Below are 9242 nucleotides of genomic sequence, written 5' to 3'. Positions count from 1 at the left end.
GAGTGGAAGCGCCGTGAAGACAGCAGGCCGCTGAGCAGTGAGCGCTGGGCGGAGGGCAGCGAACTCGGCGGCCCTGCCCAGGGCATGCCCTAGTCGCAGACCAGCCTGCAGGGGAAGGAGGAGCAGCCAAGCGGAGAGCCGCCCCCAGCTGCTCTACCGGAAGATGCTGCGGGCAGGGGGCTCGGACCTTGATCCCTCTCTGGAGGGGAGGCGGGTGGGGGCTTGGCCACTTCCTGGCTCCACGCCCCTCACTCTCAACCCAGACTGTCGACTCACATTCCTGCCGCCCCAGCTCGTGCTGGGGGACGGCCCGGCCCGTGGGAAGGGCCGGGGGTGGGGGCCGCGTGTGCCGGGGAGGCGGGGCGGGGCACAGCTGGGCTACATCTGGACCCGCGCTGAGGGACCAAATGGGACAGAAGGCGGCCTTTTATCCCGCGCGGGGAGGGGCGATCCTAGTTTGTTCTCACCACCGGGCGCCTGGAGGATTTTTGGGGACCAATTTTTCAAAGTCAGGCCGGACTCAAGGAAATGTTTGCTCAGGGGTTGGGGTGGGATTTTGCACAGGGGTCTTCCTGCTGTACTTAGCACTGGCTCAGGTGGCTAAGCTCCTCCTCGATATTTATAATGGCAGCCTAGGTCCATCCAGGCACCGTCCAGTTACCCGACCCGCAAGCACCATTCCCGAGGGAGGAACCCGGCCTCGGGGAGAAGCGCACGGCGAGGGTGTAAGGACGCACCCCACGGCCGCTAGAGCCTGAGGCTAGGGTACCGGAATCCCGGTCCTCGCGCCGAGGGCGCGCCCCTCCGCGTGCCAAGCCGGGTTATCCCCGCAGGGCCAGCTGGGCAGGCAAGGCCCAAAGCCCCACGCCCCTAAGTTGCCCGCGGGGGGCGACCCGGGCCGGGAGGGGATTGCACGTGCGCACAGGGGGCGGGCCCCGGCGCCCGCCTGGCGGTTCCCAGACCCCCGCCGGGGCCCCACGTGGGTGCTGCCCCGCCAGGGGGCGATCTTCGAGAGGCCCCACCCCGGGGCGCAGGAGCCAGTGAACGCGCGACGGGGGCGCGGCCTAGCCATGGCCCCCCGCCCCGAGGGCGGAGCCAGGACGGGGCGGTTTAAGAACGCCGGGCGCTGGCTTTGCACAGCTGGACCGCAAGGCCGGATTCTCCCCGTGCGCGAGCGCGGGTGTGCCGGGCAGGGCGCGCCGGGGCGGGGGCCACCCGGGCAGGGCGCATCGCGCGGCCGCTACTCCGCCATGCTCAAGCGCTGCGGTCGCCGCCTGCTGCTCGCGCTGGCGGGCGCGCTGCTCGCCTGCCTGCTGGTGCTCACCGCCGACCCGCCGCCGCCCCCGGTGCCCGCCGAGCGCGGCCGGCGCGCGCTGCGCAGTCTGGCGGGCTCCGCGGGGGCGGCCCCGGCGTCCGGGCTGGAGGCTGCAGAGGCGCCCCGGGCGCTCGTCCGCGAGGTGCACAGTCTGTCGGAGTACTTCAGCCTGCTGACGCGAGCGCGCAGGGAGGCGGGCCCACCACCCGGGGGCGCCCCCCGCCCCGCCGACGGCCCCCGGCGGCCCCCAGCCGAGCCGCTGGTGCCCCACGACGTCTTCATTGCCGTCAAGACCACCAGAAAGTTTCACCGCGCGCGCCTCGACCTGCTGCTGGAGACCTGGATCTCGCGCCACAAGGACATGGTGAGCCCCCGCGACCTGGACGTGCAGGGTGGGGTCACAGTCCTGTTCAGTATCCGACGGGCTGCTATTCTACGAAATCACTGGGAGTATCTGGGGGTCGTGACTCCTAACCATCCCCTTGCAGCCCTGTGTGCCAGGGAGGGCCACTTTCCTTATACAGTTGAGCTGTCAGTTGGGACAGTCCTCAGCCAATCCCCAGAGCCTGGAATGGCGCGCACGGACCCCACACCAGCTTCTACTGCTTGGGGTTGATACCCTGTGACGCTGCTTGCCCCCCAGTTATTGAAGCATATTCGTCGGGTGTTATCGCCTCCAAATCTCCTCAAGACAGAACTCATTGCTTAGAGGGAGGTGGGGAGCCAGGATCGCTGAGGCGCAGAGCATGTCTCCTCCGTCCCAGTCTTTGCCTTGGGATGGGGGGACAAGTCATTACTGAATGAACTCTGGAATTGGGGATAGGTGTGGGTAGGCCTAGGGGAGTACCTCTCAAAAGAGAGCAGGAAGTTTCCTGGGCTGTGCAGAGACCCTCTCCCTACAGTGCAGGAGTCCCGGGGGACCTGAACCTGGTGCTTAATACACCCTAGTTGAGCATCGACTTCCTACACACACATAATAAAGACACACCCCACTTTGAAAATCTCCCTGGAGGCTGCAGTAGGACGGTTGGGTTGGGGCGGGACTGACTGGGGCAATGTGGGCCCTGTGGAGGGGGGGAGGGGCCTTGGGGACCCTCCCAGGTCTGGGAGATTCAAGGGATGAACTGGGCGTTTGTGGTGAGAGTGAAGGACCCTCAACTGGGGTTAAAGGGTGGGGGGAGGCTCAGAGAAGATCCCACACCTGTTACTCCCTCTTTCAATCCTAGTAATAGGGACCTTCTGAGCCCGGTTTTGGGGCAGGACCCTGGTGAGGTCATGATGGGGGTAGGGGGACAGAATCTTAACTGGTATGAGAGTGGGGAGGGGTGCCTGGGAACCTCATGGTAGCCTCCTGGGAACTTAGCGTCCCTTTCCCAGGGGCTCAGCGGGAGGGGGCCATGGGGGCCCAGGGTTTTGTTTGGCGGCTGGGCCGTTAGGATTCCCAGCGCCGGGCGGCTCTCACGCCGGCCCCTTGGGCAAGGTAACAAAGCCCCTTTCTCCAGCGGAGAAAAGCGTCCGGCCTCTTGTGTGCAGCTATGTGCTCCATGGGAACCGCCGCTGGGCCCTGGCCACTCAGGTTGCCTGGCGATGAGGGGGCCTCCCGGAGCCCCCCCATCCCTGACTGACAGCCCTTGTAGGGCACCATCCCTGAGCCAGGCACCTCCCCCTTCACTCTGCCTCCCTACTATGTGACTTTTGGCAGCATTCAGCCCCCCAGGTCTGAAGATGTCTCATCTTGGACTTAGGGGACTTTTCCCAGCAGAGGATATGTGGTGGTGGTGGCAGTATCTCAACCAAGCTGGGTGATCTTGGGTGACACCTAGGATTCCACTGATCCTCAGTCTCTTCATCTCTGAAATGGGGGAAACTTGGCCTTCCTGATAGGGTGTTGTAAAAGCACTGGCAACACCTGGAGGTATGGAGAATGAGCCCAAAGAGCACTAGCAGTCACAGTGGGGCCATCACTTCTCTGGACCTTGAGCTCTCAGTTGAAAGGCCAGTGTTGCCTTCTCGCCTGTTGACCCCACACAGCAAGACCGAATCTGTCCTCAGCAGCAGTTCTGTGTCACAGCATACTGTGGAGCTGGGGTCTTGAAACTGTGGCAGCAGAGGGTCTTCCTTTCCCAACCCTGTGCAGGGTGATTCAGACCCAGTCTGATGGGGCACATTCAGAGTTGTGGTGGGGGAAACCCAGAGAGGCTGTATGAACTGAGAAAGGACATCTGACCCACATGGAGGGGCAGGGAAGACTTCCTGGAGGAGGTGACACCCAAACTGAACTGAGGGTGGAAAAGGGCAGCTTGGGCATCATGGGGATTGTGTAAGAAACTTCCAGTCGTTGGAGTTGGGGGGAGTCAGCAGAGGCCACAATGTGATGGACCTTCAAGTCCCTGATGAAGAGCTGACCCTTTGCCCCCCATGTTCCTCCCCCACCGGGTCCAGGAGTGTGTTAGTCTGTAGCGATTGCCAGTGCTGCAGCCACAATTGTTGGGGAGAGCTTGGCATCCTGTGTTTCTTTGAATCGCAGCTCCAGGAACAATGCCGCTTCCTGTGGGTGTCCCCCCCCTGCCCTGGGCCAGCCCTGCCACCCTTGCTGCCCTGTTCTTCCTCTTCCAGTCCCCGGGGGAGGGGACCTTGGGAAGGGTCTTGGTGCCTGAAAGGGGCAGCAGGGCTGGACTAACCTCATCTCTGGCCCAGGGTATGACCACAGGTTGGGATTCATGCAACTCTTTGAACCTCAGTCTCCCCACTTGCACAATCGTGTAGGAATGGTGCCCAGCTGCCAGGACTGACTGGTAGATGTTCGAAGGAAAGGACTGGGGCTTTGCTCTGCGCACTCATGAGCTCTTGATATGCCCATTTGTACAGAGGGGGAAACTGAGGCTCAGAGCAGTGGGTGAGGTCCCTGTCTGGGTGGCCCATTCCCTCCTCCCCTGGTTGCTCTGTTGTGGGGAGGCCCAGCACCCCCACAACCTCACCCTCCCCAGCACTCCTCTGCAAAGAGTGTCTTGCTTTCCCCCAGCGGTACAAAGGTGACTTTAATCTCTATAGCCTCAGGCTGGGTTTTTAGGGCACCACCAAAGCGCGGGAGAACAGGCCTCGCTTGATCTCATTAAGAAAGCATTTTCTTTTTAATCCAGCGGCGGCAACTGCACGTCTGCACGGGCTGGCCTCAGCCTCCCACGGCATTCCTGGGCTGCGATGCTGAGGAGCGGGTGGGGGGCTGGGTGCGAGTCTGTGCGTGCGGGCGCCCTCGGGTGTCTGCTGGGCTCTGGAAGGAGGGGGTGCGTGAGCAGAGAAGGTGCAGATGGAGCCTGCCCACCCCTTCCCCCACCCCTAGCTCTGAGCTCTTGATCCTCAGATGTGGACCCACCTTGTGTGCCTGGGTCTGGGGTCAGGCTAGACAAAACAGGGGATGCTCAGGTAGGAGTGGACATCCCAGGTGGATCCCCAGGTTGCTGGGTATGTGCTATCTTCAGGTTTGCAAATGCTGGATCTTTCCTTGGACCTATATGTACACTAAGGGAAACAGACCTGGTGGGCATGGAATTGGAGGTCTCCTGCTGTCTTTGCTCATAGCACTCCCCACTGGGCCCCAGGTTTTGCACTCAGTCATGCCAGGGTGTGCCAGGCGACACGCGCTGGGAGGGCCGGGCAGAGGAAGGAACATTCCTTCCCATGTGCCGACTGGCCCAGGCGGGCGCCGGCAGCGCCTGGCCCCGCCCCATTGGCCCCTTCCAAAGAGCGATCCTGGCAGTGTAGCTCTGTGCTGGCACAGGTGGAGCCTTGATGTGGCCTTGGGCAAGACCTGTCTGCTAGCCCGGGTTTCCTCTCCCCAGCTACGGGAGGGGCTGCTGGGCTGCAAGGGTGCAGGGGGCATTGCTCCGTGGGCTGGGGCACGTGTAGTTTCCTGTCTCAGCCCTGATGACCGGTGGCTTCTTAGAATAGCAGTGTGGCTGCTTTGGCTCAGAGAAGGTGATCTGCCCAGCTGGTCACATAGCTGGGAGCGCAGGGGGCTGCTTGATGGTCCAGTGCTGAGGACCGCGGGGCTGTGGCTGCACCCCTGCCCACTGGACCTTGCACCCAGCCCGGCCCAGTTAACCAGGCCAGCTGTATGGTAATGGGCAGCTCGGCTATTCCTGCTTAACGCGGCCGAGTTAAGGCCAGCCCTGAGCCCCTCGCCTTGCCGCCCAGGACAAAGCTGGCGGACAATGCCTGGTGATTCATCCTCCCTCCGGGCTCTTTGTCCGCCAGGGTTTGGCAGCCGCCCAGCAGAGGCCTTTGTCCCTGACTGATTGAGACTTGGCTTCCCAAAGCCGACCTCCTCTGCCTGTCCCCCCCACCGGCCTCTGCCCCCTCCTGCAGGCCGGCGCTGTGTCAATAAGGGTGTGTGCTCTGCCAGGTGCGCTGGGCGGGCCGGGAGCCGGTTACCTGGCGGGTGGGCGGGGCGCCCCACCTGGCTCGTGCCGGCACTGCCGCCGGGCGACCTTGAGCCCAGCTGTCTAGGTGGGGGGTGGGGTCTGCTTGAGCCCCAGCCCAGCTTCCACTCAGGCTGGGCATTTGAGGCCTACTCTGCACATGGGGACAGTGAGGTACAGGAAAGGGTAGGGACTGAGTGTGACTGCGCCGAGGCTGCTGGAACGCCAGGGTGCCCAGCCCTGGACCCCTGCAGTGGCCCGGGGTGGGGGACATAAAGCTGCCTGTTCAAGGCCATGTTTCTCCTTCCAGACGTTCATTTTCACCGACGGGGAAGATGAAGCCCTGGCCAGGCACACGGGTGAGCCCTGGACTTGGGGAGTGAGGGGCTCCATTCCTGGGAGGAACTCCTCCCTTCCACCCTTCCCTCCTGAGGGGTCAGGAGGCCACTGGCCTAGCAGGGCAGTTTACTCAACTGGTTTGCTCCATGCCCCGCCCCACTACTCGCCCCCCCCACCAATTCTCATGCTAATGAGGCCCTTTCAGCTCCCCAGGGCCCTTTGAGCTGATGTGACTGCAACAGGTGGCTGGTGCTGGGAAAAATCTGCCTGAATGGGCAGGGGCTGGCTGGGCCGCCCTGGGAGGGGTTTGTGCTGGGGGTGGGGAATCACCAGACCTTGTGTCCTGCACTGGGAGGGAGTTGGAGGGTTGAGGAGGCCTCTTAGGGGCCCAGCTTGGACCCAAGGTGCCCTGGGACAGAAAGTCATCCCCACTATCTGGCTCTGCTTTCCTTGGCACTGTGGTGTGACCCCAGGCCATTGTACCCTCTCTGAACCAGTTCCTATCCACTGAGAGCCCATTTCTCTTATTCGCAGGCAACGTGGTCAATACTAACTGCTCAGCTGCCCACAGCCGCCAGGCTCTGTCCTGCAAGATGGCTGTGGAGTACGACCGCTTCATCGAGTCAGGGAGGAAGTGAGTGTTGGCCTTCCATGGGTACCCTTCCCTCCAGGTTCAGGCCTTGGTAGTACCTCCCCCTGGTCTGCCCGCCCTGATGCCCACCTTGCTCTCAGGTGGTTCTGCCACGTGGACGATGATAACTACGTCAACGTGCGGGCTTTGCTGCGACTGCTGGCCAGCTTCCCGCACACCCAGGACGTGTACATAGGCAAGCCCAGCCTGGACAGACCCATCCAGGCCACGGAGAGAGTCAGCGAGAACAAGATGGTGAGTTCTAGTCGCAGGCCCAGAGTGGGGAGGAGGCTGAAGGCGTCCTGCTGCGGAGGGTGGTGCCTGGAAGTCTCATGACACTCCCCGTTCTTGCAGCGTCCTGTCCACTTCTGGTTTGCCACTGGCGGGGCTGGCTTCTGCATCAGCCGCGGACTGGCCCTGAAGATGAGTCCGTGGGCCAGGTGAGTGCTCCGAGGAACAGGGGAGGTAGTTGGCCTTCTGAGGTCTAGCCCTCCCCACTCCCTCTACTGTGGGGCCTGGTTTGGTCACTTTCCAAGGGCAGGTGTCCTCACCCTCACATGCAAAATTGAGGGAGGGTTGAGTTGTGGTCCCATGACTGCCTGTGTCCTGCCTACCAGGCACCAGGGGTGGTTAGCTCCCAGGCCCAGGTACCATCGGCAGGATCCCTTCCTGTACTCAGAAACCCCGACTGGCAGAGAATCATCTGGCTGGTATGAAGGAGGGTGCCTGCTGGGGCTCAGGGAGGGAGGGAGCTGCTGGGTGAACCCCATTGGGGGACACATGTGGTCTACACCCCACTCCACGAGTATGTTGGCCTCCTCTTTCTGTGCCATGTTCTGCCTGGCGGGCTCCTGCCCAGCTCCTGCCTCCGCTCACTGTCGGCCCTTCCCCTCTGCAGCGGCGGTCACTTCATGAACACGGCTGAGCGGATCCGGCTGCCGGATGACTGCACCATAGGCTACATTGTCGAGGCGCTGCTGGGTGTGCCCCTCATCCGGAGCGGTCTCTTCCACTCGCACCTGGAGAACCTGCAGCAGGTGCCTACCTCTGAGCTCCGTGAGCAGGTGTGGCTCCCTGCTGGGGAGGGAGGGACTGTAACCAGCACAGGAAGGCACAGACTCAAGTAGGGTGGGAGGAAGGGTCACTTTTAAAGCTGGATGTTGGGAAGGAAGCCCTCTCCTGTTACCCTCATCTGCTGCTACCCTCCTGAAGCCCTCTTCTGCTACCCAGATGCCCACAACCCCCTCCCCACACCCTTCCTGTCCTATCTTCATTGTGACACATCTGCTCTGTGCCTTTTGGGTCGGTAGACGCTCTCTTGCCTATAGCAAGACACTCTCTTGGCCCCAGCTGAATCTCCCACTTAGGACTTTATTCCTGGGAGGGGTGTGGGGGTGGTGGGGACCATTAGACTTTCCTCCTTGTTCCAAGGGAGGGCAAAAGGCAAGGCAGCTGCAAGTGTCCAAGAGCCACATGGCCAATCTTGGACAGAGCTGGGGGATGCATTGGGGCCCCTCCCAGCACCACTCTGCCCTCTTCTTACAGGTGACCCTGAGCTATGGCATGTTTGAAAACAAGCGGAATGCCATCCACATGAAGGGACCCTTTTCTGTGGAGGCTGACCCATCCAGGTAAATAAACTGAGGACTGGATGGGGGTGGAGCTTATGTCAGGTGCTTGGGGAGCTGGCAGTCACAAAATAGCATGACAAGCATGTCCAGCGTGGAGTAGGCCCCTTTACCGGTACTGTGGGTGCTCAGTAGCCCTAACCACATGGATTAATCCCTCACTTTGTCCCCACAGGTTCCGTTCCATCCACTGCCACCTGTACCCGGACACACCCTGGTGTCCCCGAACTGCCATCTTCTAGTAGCTGTGGCTGAGACCCTGTCTCTGGGCGCCCCTGGTATCCAAAGGGCCCAGGGACCCTGTTGTGCTGCCCTGGCCTTGGCATTCGAGGCTCCCCCAGGGCTGTGCCACGCACATGTATTTAGTGTCCCCGTCCGTGTAGCAGACTGCTGGGCAGTTCTGCTCTGCTGAGGAGCAGTCACAAGTGCCACTTGTCTGCCTTTCCTAGCTCTTCAGGTCTGCGGGCTCCAGAGCCCATGTCCGGAAGGATCTGTGCATCAGAGGTGGCTCTGAGGGCAGTTTTACTGTTATTACTTTGAGGTCTTTGGGCTGCTCTGCAGGATGTGCAGGTGTCTTTACACTCCTGCTGCTCACAGACTCTGTGCTGGGGCCCCTGCACCCTGAGATCCTGACTCTTGCCTTAGAACCCAAACCCCAAGGATAGCTGGGCCATGCTCAGTACAAGAAAAATGGGTTTTGGGGTGAGTGGCTTGGGTCTCCTTCTCCCCCTGAGCTGTAGGCTGGGCACTCTGTGGCTCTGAGTAATAGCAGCCACTGTCTGGGCCCAGGGCCCCATTAAGTCTCCAGTGGCCATGTGGCTGGGGGAATAGTGACTTCCTTCCCTGCCCTCCTGGGTCGTGGGGGGGGGGGCGGGGTGTCTTCCCTTTGTCTCCTCTTATTGGGGAGTCAG

General features: G+C 61.8%; 1 protein-coding gene across 1 annotated transcript; it reads left to right on the top strand.

The window, feature by feature from the left end:
* Positions 1-1250: 1250 nt before the first annotated feature.
* LFNG (LFNG O-fucosylpeptide 3-beta-N-acetylglucosaminyltransferase) lies at positions 1251-8573 on the top strand (the record flags this gene model as incomplete). Its single annotated transcript, XM_084249114.1, has 8 exons — positions 1251-1679; positions 6044-6092; positions 6607-6706; positions 6805-6958; positions 7058-7143; positions 7602-7767; positions 8249-8334; positions 8507-8573. 8 exons carry the CDS (start codon positions 1251-1253, stop codon positions 8571-8573), a joined length of 1137 nt encoding a protein of 378 aa, XP_084105240.1.
* Positions 8574-9242: the final 669 nt, after the last annotated feature.

This window comes from Talpa europaea, assembly GCF_964194135.1.
Source record: "Talpa europaea genome assembly, chromosome: 12".
Classification (NCBI taxonomy): domain Eukaryota; kingdom Metazoa; phylum Chordata; class Mammalia; order Eulipotyphla; family Talpidae; genus Talpa; species Talpa europaea.
Note: the sequence above shows the minus strand (reverse complement) of the source record. Positions and strands in the feature narration are given on the sequence as shown.